The 16,858-nt window shown below is 45.4% G+C and overlaps 1 protein-coding gene across 2 annotated transcripts in view; it reads right to left on the bottom strand.

Annotated features, from left to right (window-relative positions):
- SH3TC2 (SH3 domain and tetratricopeptide repeats 2) overlaps positions 1 to 16,858 on the bottom strand; it is a 53,607-nt gene that overhangs the window by 17,925 nt on the left and 18,824 nt on the right. For both annotated transcript variants that reach the window (XM_032337381.1, XM_032337382.1), the window contains exons 5-10: positions 15,957 to 16,100; positions 14,656 to 14,857; positions 13,795 to 13,868; positions 11,193 to 11,388; positions 2,548 to 2,681; positions 45 to 86 (exon numbers count right to left, since the gene is read on the bottom strand). In XM_032337381.1, the coding sequence (XP_032193272.1) occupies positions 45 to 86; positions 2,548 to 2,681; positions 11,193 to 11,388; positions 13,795 to 13,868; positions 14,656 to 14,857; positions 15,957 to 16,100 (792 nt within the window). The remainder of the gene's footprint in view (positions 1 to 44; positions 87 to 2,547; positions 2,682 to 11,192; positions 11,389 to 13,794; positions 13,869 to 14,655; positions 14,858 to 15,956; positions 16,101 to 16,858) is intronic.

Raw genomic sequence — 16,858 nt, 5'->3', positions numbered from 1 at the left:
GTTCTGAAGGACGGGAGGTCAGGTTCAGCATGATCTCTACTCACCACTTAGATCGTTTGGAAGATTCTGGATGGATTCAAACCCACCTGGATAGAGATGCAAGACAGAGCTGGTGTTAGGTCAGAATGGGCCACCATGCCCATGCCTGCCGACGCACCCCAGACCCGTGGTTCCTGGGGACACTTTGTGTTTAAATTTCTCTGAGAAACTGAGCAGAATTCTCTCCATCATCAGTTTAACAGCTCTAGGGACCTGCGGAGCTTCTTGGTTAAGCCGCTCATTTTACAGTTGGGAACTGAGAGAGAAATAAGACTCAGAGCCAGAAAAGAAAAACAGAGAGGCTAGAAACACGAACTCTTTTCCAGGAGGTGGGGGTATGAGGAGGATGACGGACTCCGAAGACCCAAATCTCCCAGCTAGCGGACAGCAGAGCCATGAACAAAACCTGTGGCATCGCCTCCCATTGCCATGTGTACCTGCCTCCTTCCTCCCGCCCCCATGCACGCCTCATCCATCCTCTCAGCTGCCAGGGACTCCAATACGACACAATACGACACAGGACTAGGTGAGCAAAAGTGACTAATGAACAAAAGAGAGTGAAGGGGCATCTAAGGGTCCCAGTTCCATCCCCTGAAGTGACTTCGTGGGGTGAGGTGGAAAAAGGGACAGTCTGGAGCAGAGTTTCAGACATTCTGCGTCTGAGGGACTCACAGGAGCTCTAGGCCGAGAAGGAAGTCGATCTGTAGCCAGAGGGAAAAGGTTGAGACTTGCAAACACAGATTTAGGAACCCCAGCGTGTCCAGAGGAATGGGTCCGAGTCGTAGAAGAAGCATTTGGGCAAGAAGGCAAAGCAGCTGGGGGAGGGGAGTTTGTGAAGGAGTCGGAGAATCACCAGCATTTCCCAGCAGGTGGGAGGCAGCAAAGGCACACTCTGAGAGGAAAGAAAAGACACAGAGATCAAGGTGGCTCTGCGACAGCCACCCAACATCACAGAAGCAGAAGGCTAGGTGAGAACCAAGAAGACACCTTGGGTTTGGCAGCAAAGAACAGAACCCTCTTGAGTGTAACTGTGGAGGTGAAGCCTAACCGTGGAGGGGAAGGCCAGATTCACGCCCCCAATTCTTCCCTCCCCCGCCCCCGCCCCCGCGCCTGCTCCCAGGACAGGGGCTACTGGAAATGAGATTCTACCTCTCCCCGACCAAGAAGCAACAGCCGCCTATGCCCTCACTCTGGGCTCTCTGGTGGGCTTTGCGGACACCAGGTCAAGCCTCGGCACCAGGTCAAGCCTCGGCCTACTGCTCTAAGAGTCGTTGTAGCTACTTGAGATCTGTAGCCTGCAAAGGTAGAAGGGCTCGCCGCCAAACATGGCAGAGCTAGGGAGCTGGCTTTGTGCCCTGGCCCTCGTTGACATGGAGAACACGTGCCAATCTCACTCCAAGCCAGGGCCACCAAGGACGCAATGTGCATGAGTTACAAAAGATGCTCCCTCTGGGAGGAAGAATTATAAAGGGCACGCCTTCCCCGGGGCAGAGCGAAGCTGGAGTTTACCAATAGGACGCCCCTCTGCTGGTTGCCATGGTGCCGGGAGACCCCTGCGTCATCCTAAGTCTCGGCCCTGCATCCATCAGAGCAGCGCTCCGGGTCTTTACATAGGAGGCAATGGGCTGCCTGGAACCTGCCCCTACCATTGGATCAGCAGTTGGTAGACCCCTTAGATCCAAGCCTGTGGCCTGCCCGTGCCCGAGGCACACCCAAATTCCTCCTGGATTTTCAGACCCAGCTCTCCCTCCCAGGAGGTGCCTGTAGCTTCAGCTTTTTGGTTCAGCCTGGTGGCTGGTGTGGTCTATTTGTGGCAAGAAAGTTCGTGTCTAGCTGCTCCTCGCAAATGCCCCGTGTGCATGGTGACCCTGACGCCCACCTCTGCCACAGGGAGCGGACCTGACGCTGCTTCTGCCGATTCTTTCTTCTGTGCCCATGGACTGTGCCCCATCTAATCTGCCCCCACGGCATGGGGACACAGTACCGCCATTGCTGAAGAGATATAGAAACACGAGTCCTTCCTCCAGCCACTGTCACAAGGTGAATGCACTTCCTAACACAGTGCAGTGGGCCCTCCCAAAGTAAGGGAAGGGAGTGGCATTCATTCGCTCAATCAATCATTCAGACCCTGATGAGAAGTGGTGGCACTGAGGTCCCAGCCCCCACAAAGTCAACACACCCCGCCAGTCCAGCGTCAGTCTGTGTTGGGCGCAGTGTGGTAGACTAGGGATTGTCTTGACTAGAAAATGAGCAAGGCACTAATTCACCAGGGCCTCAGTTTCCCAATCTGTAAAATGGGAGGAGAAATCACCTCTTAGAAGCTGTAACTTCTATGGTCCTGCTTTTGTCATTGGGGACCGAGGCCTCCCTCAGCCCTAGAAGAGGTGACCTCAGCTACAACTCAGGAGGTGTTCTTCTCCAAGGTTAGAACAGAAGGCTCAGTAGGGCTGGCCTCTCATGCTAGCACTGGACTGAGCTTTCAGAGGGGTCCAAGGAGCAAACACTCACTAAGCCGATAGACGGACGTTATATCAGTATGAGCAAGCTTGTGGAGGAAGCTGGCACACTCAGCTTTTCTGTCACTTCCCAGGACCCACAGAGAACATCTTTCCTCATCACTGAAAAAGGCAGAGCTCTTGTTCCTGTGTTGAGACAAAAGACATGGATACAGATCAGTGCAAGGCTCCAGACACACCCATTCTCTCTCCAGCCCAGGACACAGTGAAGGACAGAGAAGCCATGGACCCGCTTGCCAAAGTGACAGCCAAACTCCTCATCTCTCTGTTGTATAATGTATTTATCTCTGCTGCCCGGGAAGAAGAGCTCTGAGCACCCCATCAAGAAGAAACAAGCTATTTGGCTGCTGAACAGATCAAAAAGGGGATGAAAACACCCGCTCCTTGTTAAAACTCTATCTCTTGAGAAAAACAAAGTCCCTTCTCTTGATCCATACCCTTTCTTTGAGACCCCCTGGTGTCCATTTCTAATAGAGAAATACGAATTTGCTACCCCAAGGTAAGGATTGAAAAGAGGCCATTAAAAGATGTTTCTTTGTCGGGTTATTTCAAGAAAACACTAGGACAGGTGACACAGTCTAGAGAAGCAATGGAGAGAGTTTGACTCTAGTCCGAAGAACCTTTCACAACTGTTGACCTCTGATTCCATGGCACAAAACAAAAGCATTATGTGACATTCAGAGGGGAGATGGGAAGTGGGTAGAAGGAAGGTCAAGGGATAGGAGAAATGACTACAAATAATAGAGATCTTTATACTCACTGTATTGAATAAACTCGTTGTTAAAACTAATTTGCTTACTTGTCATTTGTCATTGAATCAAAGAATACGAAAACTAGAAGTGCCTCAGAAAACGTTCAATCCAGAATGTCCACCTGAACAAGATCTAAGATCTCGTTCAGGCCCAAATAAAGTTGGAGGGGTGGAGGATTAACCTCAGAAACCATTTTTTTAAACAAAAATAACTTGGAAGCCCAAGAGGTAACAACAGCTAGTCCTTAGAAGGGTGAGGGGAGCCTATTACGAATCAGACACCCTTGTCTCATTTAATCTACACAATTGCCTGATGAGGCTGGTACTATTCTTACTCCTTTTTACAGAGGTCAAAACGGAGGCACAGAAAAATAAAGTTGGTAGCTTAGCTAGGAAGTGGTAAAAAAAAAAAAAAAAAAAAAAAAAAAAAAAAAGCCCAAAACAACAAACAAACAAACTTCTCTAGTTCAAGCAGAATTAAGGGAGTGGCAGGGATGGGAGTGCCATGTTCTGCCACCTACGTTTGTCCTCAGATCTCCAGACTCTCCCAGTACCGTGAGAGCAGCCATCCCCAGAAGAACATCTGGTTGAAATCTACAGCTAAGCTCATCTGAGATCGAAAGAAATCATTAGAGGATTTCAAATCATCATTATATAATTATATAAAATCATTATATGATTTTGAATTTCTGTAGAACACTTAAAATTTGCAAAGCATTCCTGAATTTGCTATTTCATTTAGTAGCGTGCTAAGAATGACACAACAAGCAAGCAGTCAAGCTGAGACAGAAACTGTGATCTTCAGCCTCTGTGGCCCATTGCCTCACAGCTGATCTGCTCATGTCCTGAGTCCCAGGTATTTAGAAAGAGTCCAAGAAGCCTGACAAATTACATTAGGGTGTTCCGAATATAATGAGGTTAGAAGAGTAAGACTTCTAGAAATATACAGGTTTTCCACAGGGGGCTATTCTCACCCACAAACACAGACAAATAGTAGATAAAATGTGACAAGAATAAATATTTTCATACGTTCTTTAACTTGAAAGAAAAGAAAGGGAAATGCCTGAAAGCCAGAAACAAAAGATGAAACCAAAGTCAAGTTTGTAAACACCAGCAGATGGCCCAGAGGCTCCCAGGAGTTCTCAGCTGGGACACCCTCAGAGCTGGGGTTCACCCTGTAATGCTACCCAGGGACAGGACATGGGACTTTGGGTCCAGGCAAAGCAGGGAAGCTGAACTGAGCTCCTTACATAGCTATGAGCTCACTATTACCTGACCGCGGCAAGAACTGCAGCTTCTATGAAGAGGAGATGGGAAAACTCACTGGCCAATGACACACTTACCGTTTGTCTGAGACCCCAGGAAAAAAATCAAACACCTGGACTTACACCATTAGAAAGTATGGGCTCTGGGATGCCTGGGTGGCTCAGTGGGCTAAAGCCTCTGCCTTCAGCTCAGGTCATGACCCCATGGGTCCTGGGATCAAGCCCCGCATCAGGCTCTCCGCTCAGCGGGGAGCCTGCTTTCCTTCCTCTCTCTCTGCCTGCCTCTCTGCCTACTTGTGATCTCTGTTTGTCAAATAAATAAATAAAATCTTAAAAAAGAAGAAGAAGAAAAAGGAGGAGAAGAAGAAGAAGAAGAGGGAGAAGGAGAAGGTGTGGGCTCTGGATTATACTGTATACTGGACAGTGTAAGTACAATCAAAGAACTTGACATTAAAAATCCAGCCCTGGACCACTGAGTTCCTAAATTTCCAGGGAAAGCAAATGCCAAAACTGCTCTACTGGGGTATTTTCTTCAGTCCAGTCTTCCTGCAAAGACCATCTTTTAAAAAGTTGAAAATTTTTCAACTTTTGGGTGGCTCAGTCGGTTAAGTGTCCTACTTGTGATTTCAGGTCAGGTCATGATCTCATCACAGATCATGGAATGGAGCCCTGCATCCGGCTCACGCCCATGGGGAATCTGCTTGAGTTTCTCTCCCCCGTCCTTCCCCCCATGTGCATGCACACTTGAACGTGAGCTCTCTCTCTCTCTCTCTCAATAGATAAATAAATCTTTTTAAAAAATTAAAATAAAAGTAAAATGTTGAAAATTCGTTCACATAACCAAAACTACAAACACACAAAAAGGGATCATGGAATGGAGCCCTGCATCCGGCTCACGCCCATGGGGAATCTGCTTGAGTTTCTCTCCCCGTCCCTCCCCCCATGTGCATGCACACTTGAACGTGAGCTCTCTCTCTCTCTCTCTCAATAGATAAATAAATCTTTTTAAAAAATTAAAATAAAAGTAAAATGTTGAAAATTCGTTCACATAACCAAAACTACAAACACACAAAAAGGGAACTACTGACAGTGAAGGCCAGCGGGTGCACAAATACTAAATCAACACTATGAAAACTAGAAATAACAATTTAAAGATTAATTTATAATATGCGTGGTTAAAATTATGAAATGAAAGACTGGCTAGAAGCTACAGGGAAAATACAGAACCTGGTGAGCAGAAATAAGTATACATGGAAAATAGCAAAATACAAATTCTAGAAATGAAGATAAAGGCATGGACACTTAGAACTACATGAGTGAGGTCAGCAGCGCGTTTAATCCCAGCAGAGGAAAGAATTAGTGAAACTAAAGACTGTTTGGAGGAAATCACCCAGAATGCACCTAGAGGGACAAAAAGATGAACAATACAAAAGAACTGATAAAGCAAGACTGAGGCTAGAATGGCAAGTCCAACATACCTCTGTTAGGAATTCCAGAAGAGAGACTAAAAAGAATGAGAGAGAGGCAAATATTCAAAGGGAGAATGACTGAGAATTTTCCAGAATTGAAGAAAGACATGAGTCTTCAGACTGAAGAAGTACACCACATCCTAAGCAAAATAAATGAAAATAATATCATTTCAACATGACTCCATTCCTTTAGATTTAACCTTTCTTTTCATGTTTTCTATTTCTCCTGGTCCTTCTTTCAGGATTCAGTGATCTACCACTTGACAGTTCAATTTACACAGTGTAAGAGTTAAACAGAAAGGATAAAGGCATAAATCAATGAAATAAAAACAAAGCAGAAGGAAATAATAAAGATAAATATGAAATTAGTGAGACAGAAAACAAAGGAACAATAGACAGTCAACGCAAGAAAAATTGTTTTTCTCTAAGGATTAATGAAAAAGACAAAACCCTGGCAAAACAGATTTGAAATTTTACACTAATAGTTATTTTCCCCTCCACTTCAAAGGTCATTCAACACTTAGCTGAATGATCATTCACAAGTATATTTTAAGTATATTTAAGACAAACAAGCACAAAAGACCAAGAGTAGTGGCAACTCACAGATCTCCACTGAAATAACTACTAAACGATACACAGGAGACACCTTACAATAAATATGTAACAGAATATATCACATCTAGATGTATCATAGTACAAAACATCAGTAAGAAACCCCCCACCTCCAAAACAAGAGAGAGACAGAGAGAGAGAGAAAAGCTGCCTACCTGCTAAGAAATGGCTATGAGACTAACAGCAAAATTCTCATCAGCAAAAATAGATGCCACAAGAAATGGAATCATTAAGAAGACAGAGATAAACAACAGGAAGAATTAAAGAAGGGATATAAGAAACATAGAATTTTTCAAACTTTTAATACTATAAATTACAGGCTAATCTCCTGTGTTCTTTTTTCTGGTATTGAGTGCATTAATTTTTCAAATCTTCTTTATTTTTTAATTTACAAATTTAAGTACATATATTTCCTTTAAATAACACTTTATTTAAAGGGACCATATCTACTACAATGTGAGTAAGTCTTAAATTTACTGTAACCGAAAAAAAGGCGCCAGTTACAGGGAAAAAAAAAGACATGTATATATATTTTTAAATTCACAATACTTTGTGTGTGTGTGTGTGTGTGTGTGTGTGTGTGTGTGTGTGTGTTGTTTTGGTTTGTTTTTTGTTTGTTTGTTTTGGTTTTTTTACAAATGTCCATTTCTAAAATGTCTCAGAATGATGACTGGGAAGTTACTTATCAGCTTCAACCAGTCTTCCCTGGAGTAAGAAGCAGGGTCACAGGATGAAAATAGGAAGGAGTAACAGGGGGTCTTCAGTTATATCTAAAGACATTTTCCCCTCAACACACACACACACACACATACACACACACACACACACACACACCAAATACTTTTTAAAAGCCTAAAACCAGGGACGCCTGGGTGGCTCAGTTGGTTAAGCAGCTGCCTTCGGCTCAGGTCATGATCCCAGCGTCCTGGGATCGAGTCCCACATCGGGCTCCTTGCTCAGCGGGGAGCCTGCTTCTCCCTCTGCCTCTGCCTGCCATTCTGTCTGCCTGTGCTTGCTCTCTCCCCCTCTCCCTCTCTGATAAATAAATAAAATCTTAAAAAAATAATAATAAAAGCCTAAAACCAAAGGAAAGGAAAGGAGTGGCCTACTGTCACCATCAGTAACTCTTAAATCTCTAAAGTCACTCTGGCCAAAACAAATATCCTGTCTAGTCAGACAGAATGCCTGCCCCCTTTTAGCAACTGGTTTTCCAGCTGCTGCTCCTGTGAAACCAGGTAGCTGGTGTTGAAATACGGGCTGTAAATAAAAGGAAACCCACAACTTTGCTGCCACGGAAAAACAGGATCCCGTTCCCATGTGTCAGAGGCACAGACTAAATCTGACTCACAGAACAGCTTCTGAGAAATTTTACTCTATTTGGTTAAATAAATACAGACGGATGCATGGATGGGTGGATGGATAGATGGATGAACAGATGAGGGAGTGAGTGAGTGAGTGAGTGAGTGCGTGAATGAATGGGTACACTTTAAGGAATAATATACTAACTAGCACAGGGAGGGAGCCGTGGGAAGAGGATGGAGACCAGCAAATGCTGGACCTTCTTCAGAAACCCTGTACCCAGTGAACACAGACTAAGAGCGACACCCAGTGGCCAGACCACCTGCATAGCACACAGGATGATTCCCAGGACTCCATACCCTGGCCGCTGCCAGCAACCAGGTTGTTCGTAGGCTTTTTCTCTTAACTGCTGTGTTTTGGGGAGGTGTGTGATCTAAAGAGTACTGGGAGGATGGGGTGGGGGGGTGGCGATGAGCCAGCTTCCCTCTCGCTTCTTTCTTCCACCTCTCCCCATCTCCCGGCTCACCCTCCCCTTTCCTAGGAAATGTGTGGTCTCTGGTGACCAGGTGCCACAGGTGACCAGGTAGAGAAGCCAACAGAAGACACTGTCGAAATAAGAAGTTTTCATACCACAGCTACAGTACAGGGCACAATGTTCTTCATGGCGAGCGTAGATCCCCTACAACTAAGCCTCTTAAAATACGATAATCAAATTAATTTAGTGGTATAAATTATTGCAAGTTGGGACAAGGTAGGAGGTACAGAAGTCTGAATATAGTTTATGAAATCTGACGCTTATTAAAACTGCCTCTCGGGCGCCTGGGTGGCTCAGTGGGTTAAAGCCTCCACCTTCGGCTCAGATCATGATCCCAGGGTCCTGGGATCTAGGCCCACATCAGGCTCTCTGCTCAGCAGGGAGCCTGCTTCCTCCTCTCTCTCTGCCTGCTTCTCTGCCTACTTGTGATCTCCGTCTGTCAAATAAATAAAATCTTTAAAAAAAAAAAAAAAAAAAACTGCCTCTCAAAGAAGACCCCCCCAAGGCAGGAACGGCCATAGGAAGAGTTAGAACATATTGGTTGCATACACACACACTGTGCCAGACACCATTCTAAGTGCTTCACATGTGTTAGCTCATGTCAACTCCTGACAATCCTATGGGCAAATACTAATATCATAAGCATTTTACAGATGAGAACCCTGAGGTATAAAGAGACCAATTAACATGTCCGAAGTCACCAAGCTGGTAAGCCAATGGAGACACACAATGTGCTTACATGGCCATGAATGTCTTTCAGGCAGTCTGGCTCTGGAAGTCTGATTATTAAGTTGTTCTGCCCCCTGATGACCAGGTTCCCTCCAATGGCCACTGACCTCTCAATGACCAGTGACCTTCCAGGGGCCAGTCCCCAAGGCATTTCAGCAGGCAGCCCTGTTCTACCTCTTGCAGTCTGCAACAGTGTTAACTGCCCTCCCAACCCCCGTCCTTCCACTCATGAGGCTCCTTTGTTCTTTTGTCTCCTTGGCTACATTCTTTCTTCCTCTGCTCTGTAAATTGTTCTTCCTCACCAAATCTCGTGTTTATTCTTTCTCTCTCTTACCAGGACCTCAGCTGCAGAACTGGCCAAAAAAGAAACCTAGATTTCACATCAGGATTCTGGAGTTCCAGACCCAAGGCCTTGGGTTCAGCCCTTTCGATCCTTCCTTGCCCCTGTGGTAAATGAAGGGGTACTTTGAGCAGAGGTTCCCACCTTGGCTGCCCATTAGCCCCACCTGGGGAGCTCCCATAACCCTGGCTGCCAGGCCCCACCCACAGCAATGAGATAGAACTTGTGGGGACAGAACACCAGCATCCAAATTTGTGAACCTCTTGGAATCTCTAGATTCCTATGGATTGGCCCTTAGCCATGCCCTTTCCTTCCCGTTCCCCCGCCCCTTCCCAAGTGCCAGCCTTCATCTTCTCCTTGGTCTCCTACCTCCAGGTTCTCCCCTGCTCTTGCACGCCTTACTCAAAGCCAATGTTCCACTCAGTGGCTCCTCATTCTCTGCCAGGCCCTGAACAGGAATTCTCTGTCTGCCACATCTCGTCTCGGCCCCACCGACCTTTGTCACACCAATGGCCTCCTGGTAACCTGCCTCTCAACCAACACCAGTCATTCGTCACACAGCCCCTCGCTTTCCCACCTGTAACCACTTTTCCCCATTTCCATCTGTTGAAATGCATCCTACAAAGTTGAACTCAAATATTGTCTATTTCATGAAAGTTCTCCTGACACCCTTTTCCTGCTTATAATCTCCCATTCACTCCATAATCCTCTAGGGGCTCAGTGAGCGCTCTTCCTTGCTTAAGGTCACTTGAGTTCCCACATTTCTGTGTAGGGAAAATGACCTGTCTCCTCCCTCTACAAAGGACAAGGCCTCGAGGGAGCTTCTGCCCTTGGTCCACTCTCTTCGGTGGCTCTTTTGTACAAGGGAAGACATTCTAATCTGGGTGTGCAAGGCCTTAGACAATCCTGGGGCCACATTTTCCCAGCGTCTCCATGCTAGCAGCCAAGTCTGTGTTCTGTCTGGTACTTACACGGCACAGGTTTCTTCTTAATTTCCTATCCTCATGCAGGAAGCCCACCCCAGAGACACCGTCAATATTCCTGAGCTCTGCTCCTCCATGAGGGGTGGGCGGCCCAAGCTGGCCATCTGCTCCTCACTGGTCCCATGGATGGGTCTGCTCCTCAGAACTAGCCCTTCCAGACCCCAGGCAGAAAAGAGGAAAGGATGCCCTCTATCATCCTGCCCACACTGTCGCCATACATTAAGCTTTCCTCAGACCTCCATGGGAGGGTGTCTCCTCTCACTAAGCTGTAATCTATAGGCCACTGTGTGTGCCCTTCCCTTAATGGAGCCCCTTGATTGGCTGTGGTGAGAGGCAGAACACAAGTACTGATACCACGCCTGCAGGGATAACAGCAGGCCCTGTGGCTTGGGGTTGTGCCTCTCTCCTCACATACAAGGCGGCCCCAGGGACCATCTGCTGGTTAGAACTGAACTGACTCATTCCCGGATCACTCATCCTCTCCTTCCCAGCACCCCTTGCGGCAGCCTTGGCGGTCAGGACGTGCTCCTCTGACTCCCATCTTGCTGGGAAACCCTGAAGCACATCTGCAGCCCCGCTCAGCATGGGGCGGGGCCCCTGGGGAAGGCGGCCCCCACCCCAGGGCATCCCAGAAGACCCGTCCGCCATACTCACATCGGGGAATACGACTCAGGATCTATGTTCCTGGTGGGAACAAAGCCCACTTCTCCTGAGCGTGTCGACTTCCCAATGAACCACTGAAGCCCAGGTATGACAAAGCCGATGATCTCGATGCTTTCTCCCCGGTGAAAATTCAGCTCATCCTTTTCTTCCCTCTCGTATTCCTTCCAGGCCTTACATTTTCCTCTGCCTGTGGAGAAATAACATCGTCAACCAAATAAGACAGAAACTGCTCCTGGTGTAATAGGAAATGAAGGATCCCAGAATTCAGAATTTTGAGAATCAGTTTCATCACCCCCTCCCACAAAAAAGAAGAAATCGGCATAGGGTAACTGGCTTTTAATTTTGCCAAACTGGGACATTCAAAGAAAGGAACCACCATCCACGTTCACCAACACTTTACAAAAGAAAAGATGTGTTAACCAATGGAGGAAAGCTCACCTCAGAATACCTAAAACTGAATAAAGTTCACTCCTGGAGACCTGGAAAGCTTACTATATTGCCTTACTGTGTCTGATTTGCCATTATCATGTAAATACTTTATCATGGTTAGCGCAAATCCACAGACCAGAGGGAGAAACAGTGTGAGATCTCTCCATTTCCTTCCAGTCCTTTGGCAACTATGACCCTCAGTCTCCCCAACTGTAAAAGGGGAACAGTAAGAATACTCGTCTCATAGATATTAGGAAAAGTCAAAGTGATTAAGTGCACCATGCCTGGTACCTAACCAACCTTCAGTAAATGTTAGCCTCCTATTACTGGTAAACGGAAAACTTCTCAGGCCCCAGAAGGATTTGGAAGACTCGCCCTCTGACTATGGTCATGACTCAACTTGGTGAGCTGTCCAGCTAAGATCTAGTAATGACATATTTACAAGCTCTGTTCTGTCCAGCCTACAAAGTACTTGTAAGCCCATTTTTTAAAATCTTTCCAAGGTCCTAAAGAGTAGGTAGAGCTGTCATCACACTCTCCTTCTTATAGGTTAAAAGGTGGAAGAACAGAGAAGATCTGTGATTTGTCCAAGGAGCTGGGTTAACCAACTGCCGGTTAACCCTTCTTTCCACTAATGTTGCTTTCCTGGAGATAATGGCTCTTATGGGTCTTGTTTTCCATGTTTCCTTTAACTTCTCTGCTATAGCTACTGGCTTTGTTTCCCCCCCTGACATTTTTGACCAAGCTTCTATGGATCGTGTCCTCAAGAGCAGAAACTTCTACACTTTGTGGGCAAATAGCATTGAACACTTGCAGTGTGAGAAAACTGTACTGAGTGATTTTCAGATGTCACTCAATCGATTTTTCACAGCATTCAAAGCCAGTTTTATGGTAATGTTTTACTCATGAGAAACTTGTAGCATAGTGAGAGCTCACGTGGCCGAGGTCACACTGGTTTTCAGGTGTGGAGCCAGAATTTGAACCGAGAACAAATTTCACAGCCCTGTATTCATAATTCCAAGGAATGCTTATCTTACCGCAGATAGCCAAAAATCTTGTTTACGGTGAGTTAACTGATTAGCCCTATCTGGGTTCCATTAATCCCTCCATTTCTTTTCTTTTTTTTTTTTTAAGATTTATTTATTTATTTTAGAGAGACAGAGAGAGAGACAGACAGACAGAGAGTGCATGAGCAGGGGAAGGGCCTGAGGGAGAGGGAGAGAAGGAATCTGAAGCAACTCCTGGCTGAACATGGAGCCCAACACAGGCCTCGATCTTGGGACCCTGAGATCATGACCTGAGCCGAAATCCAAGAGTCAGACACCCAACAGACTGAGCCACCCAAGTGCCCCTCCCTCTATTTCTTTTTTTAAAAAGTGTTATTTGGGCTCACAGCTTACAAAATCGCACTTGAGCTAGGCTGGTTGGTGGTGGGAGGGGCTCTAAGGATGAAGATGAAAGGATACTAGATACTAGATACTAGATACTAGATACTAGATACTAGATACCAGATACTAGAGAACATTGAAGTTCATCTCCGTAGATACATATGTCCTTACAGAAGCACATGCATATGTATGTATGTGCCTCTGTACACATAAACATATACATTGCCATGGAGATTACCCAAAATACATGCATGTTTATATAATGCATACCTTTATATATCTCTTCCATTTATTTATTCCACAAATATTAACTGAGTCTATCCATCACGGGCCAGGCATTCGTACTCTTCCAAAATTCAAGACCAATTTCACAATATTTTAAGGAAATTGAAAACATTTTGACCCGAGATCGAAAATAGGCAGCCTGCAGCCACGTTTGGCTCACACTGGGCTTCTTATTCATCTGACCTATCATTAAATCCCCACGGTCCCCACCACTCGCTAACATCTCCCACCCAGGCTCTCACGCATGTGTGTGTTCTGTCTGCCACGCATGTCTGTCTGTCTGTGAACCTTTGTACCAGCAGCCCTGGATTGAGACCTCTCATGTCACAGGCAAGGAAACCTGTGTTAGAAGCAGCAACTGGCTTCTCCACGTCCAGCCAGCAGCACAAGCTAGGCAGGAATTCACACCAAATGACTCCAAACTTGCAGATAAAATTAGGAGGCCGGGCGGTATTATCTTCCTGACGATACTGTCTTCAACTCAGTCATACCGATCTGATAGGAGCCTGTCCAATCCCTCTTCCTGGAAAGGCCACAGCTTCCCGGATAATTTTTTAGGAACCATCTGCCAATGGAAACACGGGTTTTGCAAAGACGGATTTCAAAAAATGATACCAGCGAGCAGAATAGTTCATTAGCATAACAACAATGGCCATGATCATAAGTATCATGGTTAGTACTCCTATTAAAACGATGACAAACATTTATTGAGAACTTCCTTTGTATCAGGTGTTGAGAAAAGGAGAGTCCAGCAGGCCTACGATGTTTTCTGGCTCTAAATTAGTTTGCCAGGTAAATGACTAACAGAGGATCTCTTTCCATTCTCACTGTCAGATTCTCTGCCATGGCCAAGCACAGGGTCCACAGCCTGGGATCATGTGTATGGCTCCTCTGGAAGTTTGAGGTTACAAAGCCTTCAGGTCCAGATTCTCAAACTTAAGTGTGGAATACATCCCCTTAGATTCAAGGGGAGCTTATAGAAAAGGCAAATTCCTGAATCTGATCCCAAAAGAGCCTGATGATGACCAGGCAGGCTGAACTTGTAGTCAATCCCCAAGTGATTCTGATACAAATGGTCCCCAGTCCCCATACTGAGAAACAATGCATTTGAAGACCAGGCAGTAGGTACAATGTCCATCTGAAATTTTGAGTTGTCTCATATTTCACCAAATTGTACAAATTTTGACTATTAAAAAAATAAAGGAATGACAAAAGGAAAAAAAAAAAACCCACCCAGATTTTGTTCCCTCCGTAGGACCATAGATGCCTGTGTCTACAAACCTATCTCCCATGCACTGTGTAGATCTCAGTCTGCTCTGGGACCCACTCCCAAGATGTAGTTGGTTACTCACTGGTGGAAAGGCAGGGGCAGAGGTTCCAGAGCTGACAGGGGCACCAGACCACGCTGACCGGTCACCAAAGATACGCCCTCCCACTCGGATTCGCTGTCAGTGATCTTCACGGAGATTAACTCCTTCTTGCACAGCGTCAAATACTCTCCTTCCTTCTCAGGGGGCGGAGCCACGGAGCACATGGCTCTGCAGAAGAAGTGGCCTGTACATAATGAGAAAAGCCCCTCCAAGGAGTAGCACTAGGTGAAAAGGGATTATCACACAATGTAACATTTCTAACCAGAAACCCAGCTACCTTTCCTCCTAGAAGTAAAGGACACAGCCAAGGGAGAAGCACCACAGGAAATCTTTGTGATCCCAGAAAAACTGGACCAGGGGTGTGGGGGACAAAAAAGCCACTGGGAGGGAATTCTCTTAAATTAGACACCATAAGCTCAGAGTGGTTTGTGAGAGTAAGTTTGAATTGGAACTTTACCTTGAACCAAAAAAAAAAAGGTGGAGGGAGAAACAAAAATTAACAGAAACTTAGTTACAACTATAACCTTCAGCTTAGTCTAAGGGCCAAAAAAAAAAAAAAAGAATAAATTTGGTTGATGTTTCTCTAACCAGATTTTATAGTAGCACAGTATGACATTCTTTCCTTCGATTGTGATCTGTTCAACATGATCACAAACAGAATCTAGGATGCAAATCTAGATTGCACTGCAAATCTAGAATCTAGAATGCAAAACATTCTAAGCAAATCTGACTCTTTCATTGTGCCTGCGATGTCATGGGTTCTTAGCTGGTTGGTTTTAGCCCCAGTCGGATCCTTCCTTGTAAAGAGATTGGTCTACGCTCCAAGAAGTTCTCCAACACTGTTTTCCTCCATCTCAGGAAATCTTGCAGGTTTTGCAAGATTTACAATTTTATTTCACAATCATATTCTATTATAAAAAGAGATTCTTACTCCTGGATGCACGTTAGAATTATCTGGGCAACTTTTAGAAAATACGAGAGCCTAGGTCCCGATCTCTGGAGATCTAATCAGCCCAGGTGGAAACTTGGCATGGGGCATCTTCTCCAAACTCCACAAGGGTGTCTCACATCAGACAATCAGAGAGCCTCACCCACACCTGTTCATGTAATATCAGTGTCCAACAGACAGAGATGTTTGGGGTAATATTGTAACAGGTGGGTCCATTTATGAATATTCTCACCTTGGAAACATTTTTTTGCCTCCTTTTGTATCCTAATTATTTCAGGGGCTCTGATAATAAATACCCAGATAAAACCCCACCCCACCCGTCCCCCATGCTCACCTTCCTGTATCAGGAGGCCCAGGTATATTGTTTCCAGATGTTTCTCATCCACTGACACTTGGATCTCTGTATCTTCCACCAATCTGCAGCTGAGCCAGTACTTATGGTCAAAGAGGAGATGTTCCAGACATGCAGACACATAGCCTAAGAGGTCAAGTCAACATGATTCCTGAACAGCATGATTTCTGCCACATGCTGAGCACAGAAAAGGGTGAGGAAGCTCCTTTCTGAAGGTCCCTCCCAGACCTTCATCCCCAACCTGATCCCATTTAACTGAAATTAGAAGAGCATAGAGAGGTAGCTAGAAAATTTCTAGAGTAAATTGATTCTTCTCAGCATCTGTTGGGAAACACAAGTCATTTTTAAATGACATTTACTCCTTTCAACACATTATGGGTCTCCATAATGGATAATAAGATGACCAAACCTAATTACCTTCTTCTAATACATCCATAGAGGAATTTCGAGATTCTAGTTTGAGCTCTGGGGGGTCCTGGTTCCCTCTCCTTAACGTTTTCCTGACTGAGGTTCAAATTTCTGTACCTTTCCTCCTACACTGTTGGTGGGAATGCAAGCTCGTGCAGCCACTCTGGAAAACAGTATGGAGGTTCCTCAAACAGTTGAAAATAGAGCTACCCTATGACCCAGGAATTGCACTACTGGGTATTTATCCTGAAGATACAAATGTAGTGATCCAAAGGGACACATGCACCCCAATGTTTATAGCAGCAATGTCCACAATAGCCAACTATGGAAAGAGCCCAAATGTCCATCAGCAGATGAAAGGATAAAGAAGATGTAGTGTGTATATATATATACAATGGAATACTATGCAGCCATCAAATGAAATGAAATTTTGCCATTTGCAACCATGTGGATAGAACTAGAGTGTATTATTCTAA

This window comes from Mustela erminea, chromosome 3 (genome assembly GCF_009829155.1).
Source record: "Mustela erminea isolate mMusErm1 chromosome 3, mMusErm1.Pri, whole genome shotgun sequence".
Lineage (NCBI taxonomy): Eukaryota > Metazoa > Chordata > Mammalia > Carnivora > Mustelidae > Mustela > Mustela erminea.
The sequence above is the reverse complement of the archived record's forward strand: the minus strand, read 5'-3'. Positions and strand labels throughout refer to the sequence as shown.